General features: G+C 44.9%; 1 protein-coding gene across 2 annotated transcripts in view; it reads left to right on the top strand.

Annotated features, from left to right (window-relative positions):
- Positions 1 to 26,285, top strand: part of ARHGAP6 (Rho GTPase activating protein 6) — a 2,190,479-nt gene that overhangs the window by 2,127,388 nt on the left and 36,806 nt on the right. For both annotated transcript variants that reach the window (XM_069639186.1, XM_069639187.1), the window contains exon 11: positions 18,120 to 18,382. In XM_069639186.1, the coding sequence (XP_069495287.1) occupies positions 18,120 to 18,382 (263 nt within the window). The remainder of the gene's footprint in view (positions 1 to 18,119; positions 18,383 to 26,285) is intronic.

Below are 26,285 nucleotides of genomic sequence, written 5' to 3'. Positions count from 1 at the left end.
CGTATGCTCCCGGGGTCATGCCCCTGCGCGCAGCTAAATTTAAAGGGGGTGAAAATTATTCAGGGACGCACATGCAATATGGAGGAAAGGGGACTATGGACTAGGAGTACGTTATTCACTACAGTGAGTAACTTGTAATTTTTTGGCCCTTGGGGAAGTAGGCATGGTGAATCAATTTCACTTCTTGGTTTGCGCATATGCAAGTGCAGTTTAAGGCTTTTGATTTTGGGTGCATGTGGCATTCCCTTAAAAATGTAGAACAATGAAGATGTGAATCTTATGAAACGATCAAAGAAATGCAAGTCATACCCATTTTTATTTCTCTGCCCTTTCTATGACAATCTTAGAAGAACATGCTGGATTCTGACATTTGGGAATCAGACCAGTTAAGAATGGTGTGACGATTCCAAGGAGATAATCACCTCTCCCCAAAGGGGAGCAAACCCCTTTTGGACTGGCATGTCAATCTGCTACACTTAACACCACTTATGGGACTTGATGACTAAACAACAGCTGAATATGAAAGCAAGAAGAAGAGATTTTGATCTTGCTATAAAGAGCATGAAAAACGTACACTCACTGGCACACCTAATGGAGGTACATCGCACCTACCACAAGAATTTCTCTGTGAATTCTATTTGTTCATCAGTGCAGAGACGTATAATGGCTATGGTGCGACTGACAGGGCCTGGATGTAGTGGCATTTCAATACTAAGCTTTGCACTTGCGGCTGTGGGGCTGCAGAGGATTTAACTCGCGTTCTACTTAACTGTGATTTTTTTTTTTTTAGATTCGAGACTTCAGTGCTTGAGAAGACATTTTATTGTTAACAATATTATGCTTGTCTCTGAAGCATTGAATTTTGTTTTGTCTTGTATTGATGCTCTCTTTGTTATAGATTTTTGCAAGTATATCATCGCCTCTTTTAAGCGCATGGTAATAACATTTTAAGTTTATATTAGTCTTTCAATCAAGTCTCGCCCCTAATGACTGTACTGTATATTTTAACCATGACTATTTTAAAAATGTATTTTGTACTGCATTTTATTTTGTTTGGAAATGGTGAGAACCGAAATAAAGTATTTATCTATCTAGGGGAAATGGTAAGCGGGATCCCTCTGGAGGTGCCCTCACCCACTTTAGGGAACAAGAAAACCCCTGCGAGCCGCACAAGTCAACATCCATCCTTCCCCACGCCTAAGACCTTTATGAGATACAGGGGACTTAAGCTGTGTGATCACACTAAAAAACCTTTTGTAATGGCTGATTAATCTCCTGACACCAACCCTCTCTATTCCTCCTGTAACACAGCATAGAAACAAGTACACCAGTCCCTGGGAGGAGTGCCAGATAAAGAACCACTCAGAAGAGCTATTGCTGGAAGTCTGCAGAGTTCAATTGAGCTGTAAGGCCCAGAGGAGGTGTGGCTGAGAAGGAGGAGAGCATGCCAGCCTCTGTCGAACAGAAACCGCAGTCTACGCTGTGTGAGCGCAGCAAGGCGTACTGGACAAGTAGCCGGAAGGGTCCGGCTCTGTGAAGTGGCAGAGAACACAGACCCACTGAGTGCTGATTCACAGGCCTGAGCAGAAACTGCAGCCTCATTCCCACACAAAGAGAGGGAGACGAGAAGCGACTTGACCGAAGCAAAACCCAGCTGACGAGTTGCCCAAGCGGCTCCTTGGCAGAAACACTCTACAGCCCTCCAGAGGAGCTCCACTCATAAGGAACAGGTAAGCGGTGGTCACAGGGAACCGGAAAGCAGGCGGTCAAACGAGTAAGAGAAAGAGGGATCCCAGAGTGGGGCACGGACAGAGAAGCCCTAAAGTGGAGAGAGAGCAAGAGACTAACTCCAGAGTGGGGAAGAGGACAGAGAAGGTGAAAGCACCAAGAAGCCCCAGAGTGGGGAGCGAGAAAGAGCCCGACCCCAGGGTAGGGAGAAGACCGAGATGCCCAGAAGTGGAGAGGGAGAAAGAGACCAACCTCAGAGTGGGTGAGCAGAGAGAAGCTGGGTGGGGAAAGCGAACTAAACCGACCACAAGTGGCAGAAGATTAGAAAAACCCCAGAGTTTAGGGGGAGACAGAAACGAGCCACAAAGTGGGTAAATAAAGAAGCAAACCCAGAGTGTGTGCTCCAAAGGAGGAGAGCCCAAGAGTGGGGTACGAGTAGCAGCAGAGACCAACAGTTGGGAGGAAGAGACTGAGAGAATCACAGATTATGGAAGCAAAAAATACTATTCACTCCTCGCCCAAAGGGGGAGATAAAGAGAGACTTAATCACTTTGAAAAGGTAGATTAAGACCTGGCTGAAGCTTTGGACAGCATTTCAGCAGTACGTGAACTGTATGACTTGGAAGTGTGAGCATAGGCAAGGGCCTAGGGTAACGAGTAAAAGGAGGCGAGGGGGCCTTCTGCCATCAGCCCTTCCTTTCACTGGGAGAGTCCATAAAACGTTTTTGTTTTTGTATTTTCCTTTTTAGAGATAGGGGAAAACAATAGGTTAGAATAGGATATCTGGATGAGGAACTGTATTTATGTTTAGACTCCCCAACATCCTGGCGAGCACCCTTTTAACTGTGTCCGATTAGAATAGGGCTTAGATGCCCATGCATAGGGAAAGAGTGGGGCGTTTCTATTAAAAAATAAAAGCAAAAAACATTCATCCGGTTCTTTATCCTGGTTCTGACCTACCTGGAGTGTGGAGAGAAGAGGTTCTGCAGTACGTGGTCATAAACATTTTTGGACGTGCATAGAGAAGAAGGGAAAGGGGAATTTTAATGCTCATGGGGTTATGCGTTACAGGAATGGGAGTGGGCACAGATAGCATTTAGTTTTTATAATGTAGTAGCATGTTGGAATGTATTTACCAGGCAAGATTATTTTTAATCCACCCCAATATTAATTGTTGCACTTACAAGCCAACCAAAGCTGCCTTAATCGGGTATTATTACACAGTGGACTATAGAGACCTGCTAATAGGCAACATGCTATATTCTGCAGCATTGGATCTTTCACAAATCCTCATACTTTGTGAATAGTCCCAGCCTTCAGGCTAGGAATCCTCAGTAACATAGAGCAGTTCATTTTAAAACTGAAACTGCAGTCACTTTAGTGCTTTATTACAGTCACATTGACCGAAGCCAATAAAAAGGGCTCCCTTAGCTCCACCATGGAGGTCACTTTAAGATTTTTTACTGCACTTTGTGTGTTGGGAGTCCTCAGAAATCGCTCTCAGAATATGCAACATTTTCTTATACTGTTTGTACAAGTTTTTTCATTTTCACAAAGCTCATTGAATCCTTCCATTAGACATCTGGGGTATCTCCTGTTCCGATGGACATTGCCTTGTTGGATTCTCGACTTCTACCGTGAGGCCTTAATCCTACCATGGCAGAGAGCCAAGAGCCTTTTCAAGGCCTGTACCAGATGCAGCCTCAAAAATCTGTACGTGGGAGACCTCCACGATGATTGCCTTTATTGCCTGAACCCACCACACGACATCCAAGACTGTCCTATCTGCCAGCCATTTTTGAATAAAATGCTCAAAGAGCACCACTGCAGGTTAGTGGCTTGGATTGATGACGCTGGTGGGTGGGGTGAGGGGGGTCTCTGACTCGGTCTCAGTCTGGAGTCATGTCTCACTTAAACAGAGCAGGTTTGTCCAGCGTGCTCCTTCTGAGAGGTCGAGATCACATGAAGACTTCATAGTGGTAGGAAGTCTATGAAGACCCAGTCATCCTCTTCTAGGGAGGTCTCGATGTCTGCTTCGGTGATAGCCTCAACATCCGCCTCTGCGTCTCCATCGAAGAAGTAACTTTCGTTGACCGCATTGAGGACTAAACCGTCTTCCTCATCCACGACTCCTCCCACAGAAAATCATCGATGAACCAGGGAGCTAAGTCTTTGTCTACAGCTCCTTCAGCTTTTCAAGCCAAGTTTTCATTGGCAACGCAGGGACAATGTCTTTCGATGACCCTGTTGATGGCCATGGACAATTCATTTACCACGATACTGTCAACGAGCCACATGGCAAAGCCTGCTACGCTGTCTGCAACGTCTTCGGCTACTAAGCCTCCTTACTTGCTGTCGCTGACCATTGTCACATTCTCTTTGCCGGCGGCTAGCACCCTGCAACCATCAGGCTTCCGCCTCCTTTTCCACTGACCCTGGGGGTCACTCCAGATATGGCAAGCTTGTTGGCAATCTGTTCTGAATTCATTCTTGAGCCCTCCCTTGACTCCGAGCTCAAGGACCCCATGGAAGTTTATGCCAACGATATGGAGGTTATGCAGTCTAGCCCGAAGTCGGCCATGCTCCCACAGCCCCCAGGAAGTTCCTGTGCCAGTGGGGGTGCTTCCTCCCATTCCGTCCACCTTACCCCTGAGGGTGAAGCCCCCTAGAGATATCTCCATGGACATTCTCACTACTTTGCAGTCCTTGGTGTCTAAGCTGCAACACAGGCTGCCTGGCCCATCCACACTGCAACAGGTCCCCGGTGGGTCAATCGATGCACTTCCTCGTCCACCCAGATCCATCTACCGCCTGTCACGGTGCACAGCCTTATTAACACAGAATCTGACGTGTCCCTAAGGGATGCCTCCATGCACACCACCAGCATGGATGAGTTTGACAACCTGGTGCCGGGGATAGTGATCCAGATGATATTCCTCTCCACGATTCTCCCCAGATGAAATCAGATCTTTCCATGCACTGATATCAGGGCCACAAAGATGTTTGGCTTGGTTCTATAGGAACAGAAAGAAGAGGGTTTCCTCTACCAGCGTAGTGAAAAACCCAATAAATAGGTTGTTGTGATTCCGATTTTGGTACACATATGGGAGAACATTCTATTGACCAATCCATCCTCTGCACCCCCAAGAATGAGACGTAGTCTCAGCAGCAGCCGGCAAATGTTCTTCCAACCCCTCCTAGTGAGAGGTCAGTAATGCGAGGCAGACACTTTTTTGATGATTTATCAACACATGCCCTTTTATTCTTAAAAGGAATATATTCACAATGCCTCACTATCCCTACTCTGCTGAAGCTTTCCCTGCCTAATCAAAGCTAAGGGGAAACACTTTAACACAGGATAACTGGCCCTCACACTAAAAACAAATATACAAAGAACATACATGGCAATACAACATAACATGAACAACAGTCGCAGTCTCTGAATAACCTCTACAGTGGCATGTCGCCATTTCCAGTGCAAAGCGCTGCCCTTTGTGCTTCGGTCAGCCCAGAGGGTGTTCACCAAATGCCTAGCCCCGGAGGTTGCACTGCTTTGTTGCTCAGGTGCGCCAGTCTACCTGTACCTCAACGACTGGCTGGTGCAGGTGGATTCCTTTCCCCTTGCTACCCGCCATACCGCAGAGACTATCCAATGCTAGGATTCTCTGTAAACTTTCTGAAATCCTGCCTGACCCCCGCCTCAGCGAATGCGCTATTTGGGGGCTCAACTGGACACACGTTCTTGCTTGACCACTCCCTCGGAGGAGAGCGTGCAGACCCTTCTTGCCAAAGTCCTTTTACTCTCCTGGATGTTGACGGCTTCAGTCAGTCTCCTGAAGTCCCTGTTAGGGGATGATGTCGTTGTGCTTTCCTCTCCTTCAACATTCCGCTCTGCATATGGCGCCTCCAGGCGTTCCTTGATGCACGCTGGCGGCAGGCTTCAGTTCCTGGAAGGACAAGATTCCCCCAAATGCTGCAATTTAAAGATGCTCTGTGCTGATGGTTAGTCCGAGCTCATCTCGTTCAAGGTAATCCCTTTCACCTACCTCCACATCAATTCACCATCATGACTAATGCCTCTCTCGAGGGCTGGGGCACACAGGATATCTGCATGCCAGGGTTCTCTGGCACACTAGGAGAAAGCTCTTCATATCAATCTTCTGGAGCTATGCACAGTGTTTTGGGTTTGGGGCCCTCAAGTCCTTCCTTCCTCAATTCAGCATTCAGGTGCTTCGGATCTTCACAGAAAACACCACTACAATGTTTTATATACACAAGAAAGGGGCCACCAGAGATATCTCTCTTTCCCCCTCTTTCCCTCTTTCCCTCTTTTCCCCTTTCCCTCTTTCCCCCTTTCCCCCTTTCCTCCTTTCTCTTTCTCTTTCTCTCTCTCTTTCTCTCTCTCCCCCCCCTCCTTGGGAGAATGTTGTCCTCTCAGGCACATGAGACCTCCCTTTGAGCCTTTGTATAAAGTCTCTCTCTGCTCTACTGGTTGCCATCATGTGAGCTAGACATGTGGGTAAGATTCAGACTTTTTCTGGCAAAACCCCTACTTGGTTTTCCATAAGTCCAAGGTGGTGCTGCACGATAATTTATTTGTGCCTAAGGTTCCTTCAGCGTTGCACCTCAATGAGCCTATGGTGTTACCTGTTTTCTTCAGCTCACCTTATTCATCTGCAGAATGTGCTCTGCATTCCCTGGATGTGGTGCATTATTTCAAAGATTACGTCTCCCACACAGTAGTTCTGGAAGACCTTTGTGACTTTTAGTCCCTCTGAATGGGAAACACACTTTCGAAGGGATTGAGTCCTCCGACCTTATCTTTGATGTTATCCATTCCAGCTTGCTGGCCTCAGAAATGTTTTTCAGTAGAGAGCGCTGTGCGTTGACGTCCTTCGAGTTGGTGTCCCTCCACATCCTCCGTACCGGCGCCAACGTCATCATGAGTATAAATAGACTCGTGCAGCGTCCCTTGCTCAGTTCTGTTTTTCCGCGCTTCGTGGGCCTTGGAAACGTAACGCTCAGTTCCTTTCTTCAGAAAAACCTTCTTATTCTTCGAAGATTATTACCATTACACGATGGCTTCTTCATCCGAACCATCGACTCCATGGTCTGGTTTAAAAAAATGTCATGACTGTGGGAAGAAAATGTCGTTAACGGATCCTCACAGGATCTGTTTGTCATGCCTGGCATCGGAGCATCACTGTTCGGAATGCGAGGACTGTATGTCCATGATTGCGAAAGCCTTGAAGGAGCGTAAGTGGAAGTTAGAAAGAGGTAAGGACTTTAAAACTTCTACTCCATCGAAATTTTCTTCGGCTGACTTGAGACATTAGTCTCCTCGTCGGCAAAAGAAACATTCTCGTTCAAGGTCTTGAAGCGGTTCCCACCAGTCTTCGAGATCAAAACATTCTAAGAAGAGGCGTCTTAGATCACCCTCTTCTTCTTCCTCAACTTCCCCAGAAAGGGTCACCTGTCCCACGAAACACAGCTCTCCGGCTAAGTGGGAGGAATTCCGTAAAAAGATGCTTAGCGTCTTCGAGAAAGCGGCCTTGACCCCCTGGGAGACGCCTAAAGGTGATACCCTGGGTGAAAGACCCAAAAAATCAAAACACTGCAAGTCGTTCAACCCGGCGAGAGAAAGTACTTGAGAGCGTCATGAATGCTCGAGTAAAAGCAATAAAACCGCGCCATCGGCGCCGTCGTCGAAGATTCCTTCGACTCACAAATCTGTGTCATCGACGCCTTTGTCGAAGGGCCCTTCGGCGCATAAATCGGTTTCATCGACACCGTCTTCGACGCCACTGTCGACCCCAATAAAGGATAAACCTACAACTGTCACTACGTCACATGCAGTAGAGATGTCGAAGGCTTCGACCATGACGTCGAAGATGCCATCGAAAATCTCGACGACGCCGAATAGGATTCCGATCTTCTCGAGTGCATCAAGGTCTTTTGAAACTTTTTCGACACCTTTTTCAGGATTGTCGAAGCCTACGATGTCCACGTCGACAACCTCAACGCTTTCTCAGGCAGTGACAACTAATTTAGCTCCTTCTGCCCTAGAAATGGGTTTTAAACCATATCCTAGGTCTGACTATTTTAGAGCCTTGTCCTCTATATATGAGGAAGGGGAGGATTCCGACAATGAGAGACCCTTTGGTTCACAAAGTCCTACTATACCCATGCCAGAGGAATTAATCTCTGAGGACAACAGGTTAAAAGACCTTCAAGAGTCTCTACATGAGGCAAGTGGTTTAGATACTTCTCTAGAAGTATAGTTTGCTAAAGCAGACCCTGGAGAGCATGCTGAGACACCTTATAGGATTCTGATGGCCAGAATAATCTAATTCATGGGGTGGACTACACCTACACCTTTTTTTCAGCAGGATTACCTTACTAATATTTTAGATAAAGGTCCACAGGAGGATCCTGTTGTTCCTTTTCATACTGCTTTGCAAAGAAAAATATCTGCTAATTGGGCAACTCCTAAAGTTATCCCTGCAGTAAATAAAAAACGTTTAGCTAAATACAGAGTATCGGCTTCAGATCCTGAATATCTGAGCAAGCATCCAACTCCAGAGAGTTTGGTGGTACAAGCTGCGACTTCATCTAACAGTAAGTCGGCATACCCTACTATTACACAGGACAGGGATGAGAAAAGATTTGATGCCATGTCAGAAAAAGTATTTTCGGCATGTCGCATGGCGGTTAAGTTGATTAACGCCACTTGCACGCTAGCAAGATTCAGCCACACACTTTGGGAGTGTGCTTCATCTGCGGCTGACTGTCTCCCAGAAGGAGAAGAAAGGGATGCATTCTTAAACATCATCAGGGATGGAAAGGATGCAATGTGTGAGTCCCTCCAAAGAGGCATTGATTCTGCTGACAGCATCAGCAGGGCCCTGGCGGCAAGTACCTCAATCCGCAGATTTGCGTGGTTGCGGAAGTCTGGTTTTGCTCCAGATGTACAGGCCAGACTTCTCAATATGCCCTTTGACGGCATTTCTTTATTTGGAAAGAAGGCTGATGACAGCCTGGAGAGATTACAGACATCAGCGAAATCCTTTGGGGCTGCAATCCAGCAGATTACAAATCGTCCCTCAGGAGCTTCCTGGAGGGGTAGGTGCTTTCGCTTGACTCCGCATTCGGAAAAGGCAGAGGACAGCCAGCTCAAAGGGGCCAGAAAAGATTCACCCTTGGTGGACGGGTCAAAGGTACAAAAGCAGCAGCAGCAAGTGTCACCTTACCCTCGGCATCTGCGTCAGCCGCTTCTAAACCTCTCTGAGGTCTCCCCTCACAAGACACCAGTAGGGGGCAGGTTAACTCAACATCTGGCAGAATGGCATGCTATTATGTCAGATGCTTGGGCATTAGAGAAAGTTGCCCAAGGTTACTGCCTGCCTTTCCTACACATTCCTCAGAGTCATCCACCGGGGAACAACTCTTTGAAGCTTCCAAACCCGCTCCTTATGCAGTAGATTTTAGACCTGCTAGAAAAAGGTGCCATAGAACCGGTACCCGTAGCGGAGAGGAACAAGGGTTGGAATTCCCCCTACTTCCTAGTACCAAAGAAGGACGGAGGACTGAGACCCATCTTGGACTTGCGAGGATTGAACAAATTCCTCAGGAAAGATAAGTTCAAGATGGTAACCCTTTCTCAGATCCTTCAGGCCCTCAAGCTTCAGGACTGGTTGGTATCTCTAGACCTTCAGGATGCTTATTTCCATGTGCCAATCCATCTCAAACACAGGAAATACCTGAGGTTCGCAATTGGCAACTCTCACTATCAATTTCGAGTTCTGCCATTTGGGCTGACCTCCGCCCTGAGTGTCTTTACCAAGCTAATGTTGGTAGTGGCTGCAAGTATAAGGAGGGAAGGGATCCACATCTACCCCTACCTGGACGATTGGTTGATCAGAGCAGTATCTCTGGAACAAGCTCAGATTCAGATAGATTATGTCTGCCACTTCCTTCACAAGCTGGGCTTCCCTCTCTCAACTTAAAGAAGTCACAGATGATACCATCACAGAGACTCCAGTTCATTGGAGCAGTCCCGGACACTTCCCTGGGAAAAGCCTCCCCACCAGAGGTGAGGGCTCAAGATATTCTATAGATGGTTATCAAGTTTCAAAATGCCCAAAGTCTACCAGCCTTCGACATTTTTGAGGTTGCTAGGCCTCATGGCATCCTGCATCTTCCTAGTGCCAGAGGCTCGCCTGAGAATGAGATCCCTCCAGTGGGCACTAAGAACCCAATGGTCGCAATTCTCAGGAAGAATGTCAGATCTCCTACAAGTCCCGGACAGAGTAGCTCGAGACCTTCAGTGGTGGGCCTGTCGGGAAAACATCTTGAAAGGACAACAGTTTTGGCAACCATGGCCGGAGATAACAGTAGTCGGTATGCCTCACTCACGGGGTGGGGAGCCCATGCCAACGACTTGACCATCAGCGGACGTTGGTCTCCATCGGAGTCCAGGCTACACATCAACCTGTTGGAGCTGAGAGCAATCAGACTAGCGCTGAAAGCTGTTCTGCCATCAGTACAGGGAGAGAATGTCCTGATAATGACGGACAACACAGTGACCATGCACTACCTCAACAAAAGAGTCGTCGTAGGGTCACTACCACTGTGCAGAGAGGCAATGCAGCTCTGGTTTTGGCCATTTCAAGAAGGAATCTCTCTATCGGCAGTTGACCTAGCCGGAGAGAAAAACTTGACGGCGGACGCTCTGAGCAGGCAGAGCATAGTCTCCCACGAGTGGGAGCTCGCTCAGGAAGTCCTTCAAGAGATCTTCACCCTTTGGGGAACCCCTCAAGTGGATCTGTTCACCACCAGCATCAACAGGAAGTGTGATCAGTTTTGTTCAAGGGAATTTCCCCCGAGAGGAGCTCTATGGGACACGTTCGTAGTGGACTGGGAGTTTCCACTTCTGTACGCGTTTCCTCCAGTCCCTGTCCTTCCTCAAATGATCAGGAGGTTGAGAAGATTCCGGAAAGCCTTGATCCTAATTGCCCCGTATTAGGCCAGGAGAATGTGGTACCGGACCTTCTAGACATGTCCATCTGTCATCCGATTCGTCTTCCCCAAAGAGAGGATCTTTTCTCGCAGAAGGGAGGTCAGGTTCTCCATCCAGACATCAGAACCCTCAACCTTCACGCTTGGTTTCTGAAAGGTTGAGATACAAGGATTGGGGTCTCTCGGATGAAGTCATGGAGGTGTTGCTTTCGGCTAGAAGGCCAGCAACAAAGACTTTATACCGCTGCCATTAGAACAAATTTTGCAGCTGGTGTAGAGAAAAGAATATTGAACCCTTTTCATGCAATACCAATGCGTTATCTTTCTTGCTTTACTTAGCAAATTCAGGTCTTCAAATTGGTACGATCAAGGGCTACCTTGCAGTGTTGTCTATCTTTAAGCGTACTGCAGAGGAGCCTTCATATTTCCGAATATCACTGGTAATTAAATTTCTGAAAGGATTAACTAACGTTTATCCCCCAAAGCCTTTTCAAGTCCCAGTGGAACCTAAATCTACTCTTAAAATTTCTGATGGGTACTCCTTTTGAACCTTCATTGCTGTTCATTAAGATTAAGATTTCTCACTCTTAAAACAGTTTTTCTAGTGGCTCTAACTTCCGCCAGAAGAATGAGCGAATTACAAGCTCTATCTTGCAAACCTCCTCATACAATCTTTCATAAAGACAAGGTTGTTTTACAAGTGAAGCGTAATTTTCTCCCAAAGGTGGTCTCTGAATTCCACATTACTCAGAAAATAACGTTACCTTCGTTCTATCCTCCACCCCACTCAGGGAAAGAGGAAGAGAGGTTACACAGGCTGGATCCAAGGCGTGCCTTGAGTTTTTATATTAGCAGACTTGCTAGGATAAGGCAAGCAGACCAACTGTTTGTAGGATACGCAGGACGCAAATTAGGATTGGCAATCACAAAACAGACCATTTCAAGATGGATCATTTTAACCATTCTAGAATGCTACAAATTGGCAGGAAAAGAACCCCCTGAACATCTTAGGGCTCATTCAACCAGGGGTATCGCAGCCTCTTCAACCCTCCAAAGAGGGGTCCCAATTAAAGATATATGTGCGGCTGCCACATGGTCGTCCGCACATACTTTTACCACATTTTACAGCCTGGATTCCTCCTCATGCCAGGAGACAAGATTTGGGAAAGCTGTGTTGCATTCTGTACATCTTTAAAGGGAAATATTTCATCTTTACTCCCACCTCCTCTTTACACTACTGCTATGGGAGTCTATCAAATATAAGGAATACGTCAGAGGACACAATCCCTTCGAAGAACAAGTTACTTACCAAACTGGTAACTTTCTTTCGATGGGATGTTCCTCCGACGTATTCCTTATCGCCCCTCCCATCCATCCCCGCAGTAAAACTTCCCTTGTAGTTGCATCTTACGCTCCTTCAAGGCTACTAACCAATGAATGCAAAGCAAATCTGAACTTCAAAACGGAACTGAGCAACGGACGGTGCGCGAGTCTATTTATACTCATGATGACGTTGGCGCCGATACGGAGGCTGTCGAGGGACACAGACTAGAAGGACGTTGACACGCAGCGCCCTCTACTGAAAAAAATTCCGAGGCCAGCAAGCTGGAATGGATAACATCAAAGATAAGGAATACGTCAGAGTAACATCCCATCGAAAGAACGTTACCAGTTTGGTAAGTAACTTGTTCTTCCAAATCGTCAATTGGCAGCTGGATTGCCTCCTGCATCTCGTTCTGTCATCAACTGGCTGATAGGCATCTCCCTGGCAAGGCCAGGGCTCATTCTACAAGGGATGTTTCTGCGATGATGGCTTTCCTCTCCAGGGTATCCTTGCTGGAGATCTGTACACACCTGTACAGGGTTTTACTGTGTCAAATGGGATTCCACGGCAGAGTCCATGACGATTCTGCGTAACCCGTTTGCGTAAAGTTAGTGTCTCCTGTGGTAAGTGTTTTTACAAGGAGCTCGTCTCCACCTGTTATGGTTATGTGGTACTGCTTTGTAATCTTTATAAAACGTTTTCGAGTACCATAAAAAGCAACAGAAATTACAAAAACAAATTTAACACATTGAATACATTGAAATAAAAGAAATAAAATTAGCATTATACATAAAACCCAAGAAATACATGAGTTCCATTGCACCGAGCAACAAACTGCAAAATGTGCACTCAATAAGTAATCACTATTATAAAACCATGAATTATATATAAAAATACAAGCAACATCCTCCTTAAATACGTGGGAGTCATAAAGTAGCTGTCTTCTCCTTCTTTGTACCAGCAAGCCCTACAACAAGAAAAGACAATCCATAAACTATATTCATAGTTAAAATCATGTTGGTAGACCCTAAACCTAAAATCTTCAGCTTTGACAATCTAAGCATCTGGTATAGGAGCTATACAACATTTCCTCAAATTCCAAACTCCATTTAAAAATGTGAGCAGTGCCCATGCCACATAAAGGAGTGTCTTTCTTAAAGAGGAATAGTAATGCGGCCCTACATTGTAACAAATTCATTTGTTGTAAGACTGGCAACATCGTACCTTGCCTAATGCACACGTAAAGAGGGCAGAATATTACACCATGTAGAACATCCTCAGAATGGTGCCCACAAACAGGGCAACCAAGTGTCTGGATAACCCTTTCAACTTGCAGTGACTGCTCTCAACAGCAACAGTTTGAAGCAGGCCCCGGTTAGTGCCCAGCGGTCCCTTAATTGAGGACCAAAAGTGAGATATGGCTACATGATGTCCTCGAGCCAATAGCGTCCTATTAGCAGGGACAAACAATTTCCAAGCAATGTCACAATGTTCATTGATGTAATACATAAAATCTTTTTTTTAAACATCATGCATGTCAGTGCTTAGGTCATTCGGCGGAAACAATAAGGGGATGTTGAACTAGGTCAGGAAGCCACTTAAATGCTTAAGCCAAGGGCTCCTGTTCCATCCTTCTACACCTATGATAGCCCCAAGGATGTGCTGCGTCAAAGCCGCTGCAGGGTTAGATCATTGTTGGGATGCATTTTCAAATCACTGCCCCTCTCAAACGTTTTAGATTGTGAAAAATATATTAATACTTGGAGAATGTGTAGAGGGTGGTGTAGGGGGAACATTATGGCTGAAAGCAACTGGTGGGAGACATGTATCTTTGAAATCTATATAGAGGGAATCTAACCATTTGCTTTGTGATTAATGTTACGTAGAATACATTGCATGTGTGCGACATTCATAACATGAACTAATCCTTCATTTAAGAGTAGGCCTGAATCCTCGCAGGCCATTTTTCAGACAGAACGAGGTCTCATCTCTTGCTTGATTATTACATTCCAATTCCCAGGCGCGGTAAGGAACATGCACTTACAACCACATACAAATGTATCAAATCAGACTTTTTAACAATTAGGTAGGAATGCGAGCAGCTAAATGGGAGAAGGGCTACATCCCAGTACGAAGGTCATACTCGTGTGAACCAGGGCAGAAGTCTCGAGCTACCAAAACATGAAATGGGATTTAGGACACTAGCGCCCCCGAGAATAATGATCATTCCATTTGAACTACCAGATGTACAGGAATAATACTCTTAAATCCTTTACCAAGTGGATGGATTAGTGGGACACCAGGCCTACCTCTTGGGAAGGGTAACTGATACTGGCTGCAGCAGAGAAAAACAAGGAACGCGATTTGTACCTGGGCGAGCAAAGGGTGATGCCAACACTTTTAAGATTGCATCGGGGAGGCATAATGAGTGTGCCTGCGTGTCTGGGATGACAAAGGAGTTGCTTTGTTCGCAAGGACCCGGCTGACCGCAAAGTTCTGCCGAGTTCATGTTGACAACCAAGTGCACATCACTTAGTTTGAAAGTAAAGACAGGGTGGTGCCATTTATAGTTTAACCAATTCCCTTGCAGTGCTTCAAGGTGAAGAGGCTGTTACCCATATCTGGAGAAGATGGAGGAGAAATGAATGGAATAAGTAGGAGCTGAACTAGGTAGTCACAGAAGTGCCCTCAGAAACTTATACTCTCTCATTTGGAGAGTGGTGGCTGCTTCATAGCCCCATATCCATGCACCATAATTGGTGCCGGCTTTGTAATCCATTCATACAGCATGTGTATCTATGACGGATCCGATGCTTGAGAACCAATATGTCACTTAGCTGTAACCAGCATTGGTATCTTTCATAGAATCACATGCGACCCTCCCGCATACCCCGCTGGACTCTTCCTGGCTCATATTGCCACTTTATGTGCGCTATGCCAAGTCTGAAGATTGCCTCCAGCGACGGCGATAAGGGAGCCCTTTCTATTGGTTGTGGGCAATAAGACCCCAAAATGACTATATTCGAGCAGTTTCTGTTTTAAAAATAAACTGGTCTATGTTACCAAGGATACCCAGCCTGACAATGGGGAATATTCATACAGCATGTGAATCTATGAAAGATACCAATGCTGAAGGACAGGAGTTACAGCGAAGTAACTTATTCCATATAAAGTATCGATATACAACCTTACTTGCTAGTGTGTTTAAATTTGAATGTGTGCTGATTACTAGGGTGAGGTTTAATCTTTTACATCTAAGAGCAAAAATGCTGAAATGGACGACCAATGCAGAACAAAAGAATCCCTTTTTCTTGCTCCATCTGAAGCTAGATAGAATAGAATTTTATTACCTATATTGAAAAATATATGCTTCACTCAATGTCGTCCTCCATTGCATTATTTAACAGCAAAACATCTGTAATCTGCTGAGAGCTTTGATCCCATCTTTGAGCATTAAAGCAAAAGAGCACTGTATTACCTGCTGTGTAACATTCTTAAATAAGGTACTGTTTATTCTGTTTAGTTTATTTTTTAAGACAATGTGAATTCTTAATTGTATTTAAGTACATGATTTTTAGTTTCTTATAATACTGTTTTTTTTTCTCAACCATATATTTTATTCAACATTTTCAAGATTATGGTTACAATGACATCATATCAGCTTTCTCCCTATATATATTACAAAACTCTTTTTTTTCCTCTAAGGGCGGTTCTCTTTAAAGTGTCCACTGCTAGGGTCGTAGACTGTACTCCTCCTGGGTCGTGGGTGTGGGTTTGCTCTCCCTGCCCCTCCACCTTTCCTCATTGTAGCCATCGTGTCACTGGGGGTCTCTTGGTTATTTCGGGGTATTTCTCAGCATAGTCCATAAACGGTGCCCACATGTTTCGGAATGTGTTCAGGTTCCCTGATCGGATCACAGTTATATTCTCTGCCACCACTATTTCCCAACATTTGGACGATCAGATTGGTATTGAGGGGCCCTCAGTATTCTTCCATAGCCGGGTCAGTGCTATTTTGGCCGCTGTTAGCAAGTGTGTACATAGGCGGGCCATCTGAACAGTGAGTGGGTATTCCCCTCCCCCGGTTTTACCCAGTAATACTATTCCCGTGTTCCATGGGATCGATAGTCTCGTAATTCCCTTGATCTGTTCCAGCACCTCCCTCCAGTAGGCCTCAGCTTTCGGGCATTCCCATAGTAAGAGGAACAACGTGCCCCTGCCTGGACAGCCCCTCCAACATCCCGGTGGAATGTCTGGATTGGATTTGTTTAGTTGTTCCGGGGTGATATAGTACCTATAGCAGACCTGGTATCTCCCCCTCTCGGTTTGTGATACATAGGGTGCTTATATGCCTTCTGGTCCAGATTCTACCCCACTCTTCTATGTCTATTGCTCGTCCCAGGTCCCTTTCCTAGCACAGCATATAGTTTTCTTGTTTGGTTGGGTCTGTCTTGTCTAATAGGCGGTAGAGTGTCGAGATTTTCCTCCTCAGGGTTGCTGCTGCTAAGGTTCGCTCTAGTGCTGTTAGGTCCCTCGCTCCCATTCCCTGACTACTTTCTGTGAGATCCAGTGTCGTAGCTGGGCGTAGTGGAACTGCTCCGCCTCTGTTACTTTGAATTTGGCCTTGCATTCTTCAAATGTGAGCGGGTTTCCCCTTTCCAAGAAGTCTGGTATTCTCTTCAAACCTCACTCTCCCCAGACCGTGAATCTCTGGGGGGTGAAGTCCCAGTGAGAACTTTGGATTATTCCAAATTGGCATAAGGGGGCCTAGAGGACCCGTGCAGCCCCACTTGCGGGCTGCTATCTTCCAATTTACCTCCGTGTTTTTCGTTGCCGTGAGGGGGCCTAGGTTTGTCTGGGGTTTCGTGGGCTGAATGTGTGGGAGGTCAGCCGGGGAGGTGGCGGGGGAGACCCATGGTTCTTCTATCTGTTTCCAGTAGGGCTGTTCTGTGCCCATGTGAATGCATGCAACAGTTGTGCTGCCCTCTTATATCTGGAGACATCAGGGACTCCCAGGCCCCCCTAAGCTTGGTCCTTGTAGCATGATTTTCTGAGCTATACGGGGTATGTTTCTTATTAAGTATGTTTCTTTGCAGGGATTTTATTTCGCTTTCTGGGATGTCTACCGTGAGTGTTTTGCATTGATAGATCAGACAAGGGATTAGGTTCATTTTAACTGCGGCTATTTTTCCCAGCCAGGATATCAGTTGTTTTTTCCAGTGCTCTAAGTCTCTCCGGAGTTCACTGAATAACTGAGGGAAGTTGCTCTGGTAGATTTGTGAGGTGGTTTTGGGTATCTGCACCCCTAGATAGCCGATCGTGCCCTTGGCCCATGGGACTGGGAGCAGGTGCTCATGGTCTGCCCTACGGGTCTTTGAGAGGTTGATCGCTAGCGCTGAAGATTTATCATGGTGAATCCTGAGACCCAGCCGAATGCCTCGATTTCTTCCCACAGGGGGTCCAGAGACGTTTCCGGGAGTGTTATTGTTGGGTGCATGTCACCTGCGTATAGTGCTGCTTTATACTCTTGTCCCCCTACCGTTAGTGCCTTTATCTTGGGGTTTTGTCGTAGCTTCTCCGCAAATGGTTCCATATATAAAGCGAACATTAGGGGGATAGGGGCAGCCCTGTCTATACTGTGTTTTAAATTTGTTGCAATGTCGGCTAACAAACTGAACAGACACTTTCTACATTAAGTCAATTGAATTTGTCTTTTAAATATGGTAGATCAACATATTAATTTTGTCTCATTAGAATGGCTTACAATTATCTTTGCATATTGAATACCCACCTCTCCTGAACATTTTGCCACAAAATCATGGTCACTGTTGGGGATTCTTAAGGTTTTGTTGGTCTGCTATGCATTTTACAATGTGTGTCTGCTAAAATAACCAACAGGTACCTCCTTAAGTTGTATTTTAGCCATTCTGATAAAGGTTTGGTTACAATTACTAGTTTCACATTGTTATTTGGCAACTAAATCTTAATCTGTTTGATGAGATGTTTCCTTTTTCTTCATGTAATGGGCACATTTATCTTTTACATGAAGGAGCCCTGAGCTGCTGAGGTCAGATCGAACTTTTTCCCTCGTGGGAAGGCACTCTTCCACAGACTCCAATAAAGCATCCAGTGGTGATGTTTCTCCTTATGATAACAACTCTCCAGTACTCTCTGAGCGCTCCTTGATGTCAAGGCCAGAGGACAACGCCAGCAGCTCTGATAAACTATTCAAGGTGCCTGAACAGTATGCTCTGGTTGGCCACATGCAGTCTAGATCAAAGGAGGGTCCTCCAGGACCATGGGTTGGAAGAGGTAAGGACTGACTTTCACAATTTTCTTGTCTACCAATTGAGTAAAGTAATGGCTTCAGACCGAGGCTATGGTTGAAATGATAATAAGCTGGAGTGATGAGTCACTGGCAACATGCATGATCAGAAAACTTCTGGTTTCATCCCTTCCAGTTTTGTATTTGGGTGGACCACAAATTGAAGCAGTCCAGTGAACTTTGATTTGTAGTCACCATGTCCTTAATTGTTGATGCATTCTATAGGCAATACATGTGAGCAAAAAAGGATTGCACATTTAAGTGTAGACACGTGTTTAGGTATTTAGAAGAATATCATTGCAAAATGTTCTCACACTAGCTCTGTCCTCCTAGTCTCGTTTTGAAGGACATTGATACGCTTTTTTGTTGCTAAGATTAGGATCTAGTAGTTTGTGCTTTTGGGAATTGTGAATCTGTTTAGACTCTTGTGATTTGCATATTGCACCATCTCGTGGTTTCTCCTGAGTATTACAAGTTGTGTAGTTCAAAAGTAAAACTAGTCGTAGACATGCCTTTAGATGGCATTCCAATCAGTATATCCCTCTCCTACGTGTACAGGATCCAACAGTGCCCCTCTCTGCCTACGCCCCAGATTGTTTTCTCACCATGCCTACGCCCCAGTTTTTTTTTTTTTACCATCATTGATGTGGTCACAGGAGAAAGCAGAAAACATTTAACATCAACGCCATGTGTGGCAGTAGACCGAACACTTTCTCCAGAAAAGCTGTGCCAAGATGACCTCAAAAGAATGCGCAGACTCCTGCGAGATCAGCGGTCAGAATCAGACTTCATCTCTGGAAAACACTGCAATAGCATGCTAGGGACAGGTCATTTTGGTCAGGGGATGGCTGACCTAGTGATTATCATTTCAGCCTCTTTCACCCAACACTGATGACTCCCGTGGCAAAGCCTCTATCTAAATGTTGTCCATAGTGTAATAAAATGCTTCACTAGCTTGAGGTCTGCCTCGCAATCACATGGAAAACTCCTTCGCAGCAGGTAGGAATGTCCAGGCAAAAACTTTAAAAAGTAGGTGCGTCCAGTGCTGGTCATCATACACTGTGGAGGCTGATCATCCCGAACATCTTGGGGAGGTTATCAAGGTCATATCTGTGGGGCAGGGTGACAGTCTGACTCCATGGAAACAGATAACTGCAACTTCAACAAAAGCAGCCCATAAGGTTCTGATTCAGCCATCTATCATCTCTGTAAAGCTCAATTGAAAACATGTTTAGGAAGGTTACGATAGCGTCCGATTAGCTGAATGGTCTATTAAACCCACAATTGCTCAAGAAATCAAGATCCCTAGCATACAGTTAGCAGCTAGAGCAATCACACAGAGTAAGGCGCTTCAATCCCTACCTGTCAGTGACGGCCAAAATCACCACCAGAGCACGTTTACACAGTGCAAAAGATATAAAAAATGAAACGGAAGCACACTACAACCAAACACCTCGCTGAAGGGCAAATGTGTGGGTAAACTCAAACAGCCTGTCCAATACACCCTGTGCATGGTCTGACCATCACCTTATCTCTTTCACCATCAAAGTAGGTATCCAACCGAACAAACAGATCCTGGCCCCACCCATGAATACCAGAAACAAACGCAATATAACAAATGAGAAGCTGCTACCCTTACTCCAGTCAATTATCAACCCCCTTCTACACTTAGGTATCCCACTGCCTTAGTTGACCTCTATAATAGCACTATACTTAACACCATTAAAGCTGCGTAAATCTAAACCACGGGAGCACCTTAACTCATGGTACACCCCTCACCTAAGATCCTTACGGAAATTGAAATGGTACTCAGAAGCTCTCTGGAAAAGCATCCTTTCAATAGCCAACAAGGATAACTTCTCTTTAGCTTCCCTAAAATACAAACAAGCCATTGTCCAAGCCAAAAAAGACAATTACAACGACCGCATTACTAAGGCCAAATCAAGCACCAAGGAACATTTCAACATTTTTGAAAGAGCTTGAATCTCCCGCCCCACCACCCAATACCTGCACCAAAGACATTTCTTTGTGTACCAACATTCAGAATGCATTACAAAATAAAATTACAATGCTACAAAGCAAAATAGAATCGAAAAAAATTATTATTTTCAACACCTCCTCTACGCCCAACTCCAATACGCTAGGTAGGAATACTCACAACTTATTCAATTTCTCCCCCTTCTCCATCAAAGAGGTTGAGAACATCATTATGAAATTAAAACCTTCTAATTGCCAGGGAGACATCTGCTTCGCTCCAATTATTAAAGAGGATTCGAAGGAGTTTGCCCCCTTGGTCACCGCCTTTATTAATGTTTCATTCAAAACTAGCACTGTCCCTAATAATCTAAAAGATGCCTGGGTACTCCCACTACTAAAAAACCAATTGCTCGACCCAAATAACCTCTCTAATTATAGACCCATCACCACGGTACCCTTTCTGTAAAATATTCTGGACCGAGCAGTTTATCTGCCGATCCAACATCACCTGGAATACAATAATCTTCTCAGTCTCAGACAATCAGGGTTTAGACCCAGAGATGGGACTGAAACAGCGCCGATTGACCTCAAGACCCAAATTCAAGCCCTCAAAGACAAAGGCAGATTGGCCCTGCTCCTCCTACTTGACCTGTCGGCTGCATTTGACCATGTGAACCACAAAGTCCTCTGTGACCATGTAACAATTTCTGTGCATTTCTCAGACGAAGCCATCACTTGGATTCAGTAATTCCTCAATAATAGATCTATGAGGGTCTTTGCACCATCAGCCTCCGCAGAACCAACACCGGTCACACGCAGTGTTCCTCAAGGGTCCTGCGTTTCACCAACATTCTACAATGTATTTACCAAGCCACTATTTAATGACCTTGTCTATTCGGGTGTCACCTATACTAATTATGCTGATGACACCCAAATACTCATTCATATTACCGGTGACTATGCCACAGACAGTAAAACACTTAACAATATCTACCTCATTATACAAGCCTGCATGGCTCTGCATAGACTGTGTCTTAATGACGATAAAACAGAGTTGCTCCTCCTTGGGTCACCTGCAAAACTGAACAAATTAGATGAACAATTCTCCTCCTTCAACATTGACGGAAACATAATCAAAATCTCTAAAGATGTAAAAACCCTAGGCATTTACATTGACTCGGCTTAATCATTAACAAAACAAACTAATGCTATCTCATCTTCTCTGCCTATACCTGCAAACTTATCACCATTCATAACACCTGTTAAGCATTTCAATCGGGCGACGCACACCTTAGTCTCGGCCCAGTATACAGCACACAATTGAAATGCTTATGTTTATGTTAGATTCAATATTGAGATGGTACACCACTCGTATCACACCCCCTTTTCAAATACCCGGGGTTACAATGGACCATGAACCAGGCTGGTTGATAACATTTTATATTTATTTATTTTAAAATTCAAAAGAAATAAAGTTTTAATATGGGGCAGCAATCACCAAATGGATGATGAGAACAATAGGAATGTAAGCAACCCTAGCACCTCCACGCCCACCCTGGCGGAACCAGTCCGATCACTCGAGGGAGGACTAGAGGTTTAGGATCTCACAAGACAAAATTATTAAAGAAGTTGGCGCTAGCACAAGAAATCAAAGGCAGGGTTTCAAGAATGATTTTTGACAATATGACAAGTTATCAGGATAAGGATGGGATGACTTAAATAGTGGAACTAAGGACAATGCAAGTCAAGGTATACTATGGTTTTCTGTGGTTCCTATTGATACTCACAGTGCACTTTTTAGTTTGGATTTTGGACAGTCAGCGGTTCTGGTCACCACACGGATCTGGTCTAACAAAAGACAGCCGGACAAAATCAGCAGGCCACGATCAGATGGGCAGGGACTGGATACCAAAGGATAGTTCTTCTAGACTGGCATTTCTGGTTACAGGATACTATAGGTCATCAGGGTAGCAGGATGGCAGCAGCATGCAGTGAGCGGTGGCAAGCCAAGCTGGATTAGGATGCCAAAAGTACCACAGTTTCTCGTGGTTACTGGGAGATTAGTGGGTTGTAATATTGTAGGGTAGGCCTTGCTGGAGCAGGATCAGCAAATGCTTGGCCTTGTTGTTGGGATCTGGAGTTTTGAAGATGAAACAGGAACGCAGCACAGGAAATCAGGAACAGTGTGTGTCTTGGGTCTTGTCAGGCACCCTTATTTATAATGCCAAATTACCTTGCTGGGCACGGTTAACTACATCCGCCCCTAAACTACTTGGATTGGGCAGGGCAGCTAGTCTCCCCCCCCCCCTCGCTCTCAGTTGGTTGGATTTCTAAGGGGATGATGTCAGGTTTATGAGGTGAGGTTTACAATGTCCCAACACTCCCACATTTACGTTACTTTACTTAAAATCCGGTTTTGCCAAAAACATACATTTCTTCACTGGTAATCTCTAGGCAAATTATACACATAGGTTACATATTATGTGCAGCCCAGATCAGTCCAATCCTCAGGCCTGTGCGACCTTGTTTCGCCTTTCTGATATATTTTGGTAGTTTTACACATTAAAGAGTTGGCCTAAAATTCCACAATTTTATACACAAATGTGAATTGCCCCGGGGATGTATGTATAAAATGTTATGTTTGCCACATTAATACTTTCCTTGGAATCTGTCTTATTTCATAACTTCTGTTCCCCATGCGGCAATGAGTTCTACCAAGTTTTGAAAGATGGCCCACAAAATAAGATTTAAAACTGCAAATTTTTTAAATGTTTGCTAATTCTTGCTACAGAAATAAAAGTCTTTAAAATTTCTTTCTAACATAATCTTTTGTAACCAAAAGGCAGTCCCTTTGTTACTAGATCCTGTTTTTTTTCTTCCTCCCAACTGCAAGCAGCTGTCATTTCCTTCCAGGCAAGGGGGTTTCCAGTCTTAATTGAAGGTTTTATTGCCCCTTCACACTTGACAGGTGAGTGTCCCAGGACTGCTATTGTCCCAGCCAGGAACCCAGACTAATGTCTGATGAGCATGTGAACTTTCATTGTCCTTTCCCCTACAAAGTTTTCCAAGCTGGCACTTCGCACCTACGTGTTCGGGATTTATGGTTTATCCCCCTTCCTTGAAGGAGTTTCATGGCTGGCAACTGGAATAACAGGTTTTTCTCAAATCCATCCCTTGTGTTTTAAACTGTTTAATGTATTACTTTTGGTCTTAAATTAAACAAACCTGTGACAGAAGATAGCCTATGTGTGTATTATCACCACTAACATAATTCCTTTACATGGCTAAGTGAGCAGGCTTTCATCAACAGTTTATTTTAAAACAGGCCATTTTCTTCTCTTCAGTCAGCACAGCCGATCTTTCCACATGTGTTTTAAAAACTGCTAGCATTTCTTTCTTTAATTTGGTTCGCAGCTCCTCAGATTGCCACTGTCTTTGCAGCTGTAGTCATTTCCTTGCATGCAGGAGTTTTATCTAAAGTATAGATACGTTTATACTTGACATGGCTCAGAGAGTAAAAAGTCTCTTTCAACTGCTGCGCCTGGATACATTTTGGCAAGAAATAAACGTGTGTTCCCGTGCGAGTGAAAAGAAAGTTGCTTGTTGATGTCTTTCAAATCTACTTTGACAGGACCTGTCATTCAGGAATTATGCCCTGTTTTTCTGAGGCACAATGACTTATCCTGGGCCTGGCAGAGCCTTTTCACTCACTGTGGTTTCAGAATGCACATATGGAAATAGCATAACACAGCATTTTGAAAGGTTATTTATTTATTTACATTTTTAAAGCGGTCACACAGCCCGCGGGCATCGAGGCGCTGTTACAGGAATTTTGTTTTTTAGTTGCCTAATTGTCTTTTTTTTTCTTAGTTGCGAATTTATGACGCGCTTAAATACCCAGAGGTTTCCAAGCGCGGACCCAGGGATCGAACCTGTGTTGCTTCGTGTCCTCTTGCTTCCAAGGCAAACACATTGCCGCTGAGCTATCCTCGCGGTTGAAAAAAGGTGAAATTTTGAAGGGGAATTATTGGCTTTTGCAGCAATGCAGTGTTGCCTTTCCACTTGATTTCACATATATATCTCAGAACACACTCGCATACTTTTTCAGTGTGTGCCCTGGTTACATTTCTCCTGAAGCGTGCTAGGCAGGATGGTGCAGCCATCTTTTGATACTGCCAAAATGCAGTTTTGAAGTCCTGGTGAGCACAGGAGCCAGCGCAGTCAGGTTGCTGTTTCTTGCGCAACTGCATTTTAGTGATGTGAGGCAATGCTGTTGAGTGGGTCAATATATCCCACACACCGGCCAATTGCATCACTATAGTTAGAGCCTTAGTCCTCTCCAATCTTGACTATTGTAATGCACTCTATTTAGGCACCACTTAACGGAACGTAAATAAGATGCAAGTCATACAAAATAACGCCATCAGGTCTGCTCTAAATATCCCGAGATCATAACATATCTCTGAAACCTGGAGCAACCTGAACTGGCTCGCTGTCAAGCAAAGAATCACTCTCAAATCCTTGTCTCTTACTCACAAGTGTCTCGCCAACCTGGCACCCTAATACCTGTCCAACAGCTTCACATGTAACATAACAGCCTGTCCGACCAGAACTGCTCAAACCCACTGAATTAAGATCCCCCGATTCAATTTACAAAGATCAGGTGGAAGTAGCTTCCCTGTCCTAGGAGCGAAAAGTTGGAACACACTCTCCATAATAAGAGCAGAACCCTCTTACCAAATATTCAGAGAAAATGTCAAGCTCTGGTTACACGAGCAAGAACGTAGCCAATCCATATAACTTTGCATATCTTCAATTGAAATAGAGGTCTCAAGCTCTCCATGGCTTTGTACTTCCTCACAAATATGTTTGTTAATTGTACTGTATATACGCAAGTTCGCTATTACCCTGTTCAATTCCATTGTATATATGTAACTCTGTAACCTGTAATTATGCAACTTGTATACTTGTATCTTTGTAATTATGCAAGCTTGGAGCGCTCTACAAATAAATAAACTAAACTAAACTATGGTGCAAAAGACATGGTTCTAAAAAATATGGCGCTGTAAAACATTGTTCCAAGCATGGCACCGAAAAACCACTTTTACATAAGAGGCAGTATAGGATGATGCAGGAAGAGTTCGAAACATGGCACCAAGGAAACTTTCCAGAACTTTGTCACTGAAGGGTGAAACACTGAAAGATGTACACAATCAGTGGGCTCCTAAAAAAAAAACGGACCATGGAAATTACCAGCTTAGGAAAGTACTTCAGGGAAAAACAGTCTACATTCCTACAACAGGACAAAGACAGTGGGCCTCATTATGAATTTGGAGGTAGCCATGCCCTTAACAAAGGCATGGCTACCCCCAAACTCGGGTCTGGCACCGGGTCCCGCGAAAGGGGAATTACCGGGCCATTCTGACTTTTGCGGGCCCGGTAATTTCCCTTGCGTGGGACCCGGTGCCGGTACGTCCCCATTCCCATTTGACCCCCCACAGGGCTCAATGGGAATGGGGAGGATGGTAGCAGCGGTACCATTCATAATGGTACCGCTGCTACCATCCTGTTCTGCTTGCGGTCTGACCAGGCATGCAAAACGGCCCCTGTGAGCAGAACTCGTAATGTGGCGGCATGGCAACAACAGTGCCGGTGGCACTACCGGTGCCGTTGTTGCCTTACCGCCACTGTTGTAATGAGGCACAGTCTCTCATAAAGGCCACATGTTTTGAAACACCTTTTTTCCTTCACCCTTAAGGCAATTCTCTCAATCTCAGACTCAAAGGAGAATAATTTAGCTAATGGCATGCTGTCAACCCTCCTACACTGGTGTGGTGGGTACCAGGAACAGCGGGAACATGAAGAAAAGTACAGTGAGTAAGATGTTGGGGAGGAGTTTAAAGAACATGACAT

Source organism: Ambystoma mexicanum, chromosome 7q (genome assembly GCF_040938575.1).
Source record: "Ambystoma mexicanum isolate Mex_15411 chromosome 7q, UKY_AmexF1_1, whole genome shotgun sequence".
Lineage (NCBI taxonomy): Eukaryota > Metazoa > Chordata > Amphibia > Caudata > Ambystomatidae > Ambystoma > Ambystoma mexicanum.
The sequence above is the reverse complement of the archived record's forward strand: the minus strand, read 5'-3'. Positions and strand labels throughout refer to the sequence as shown.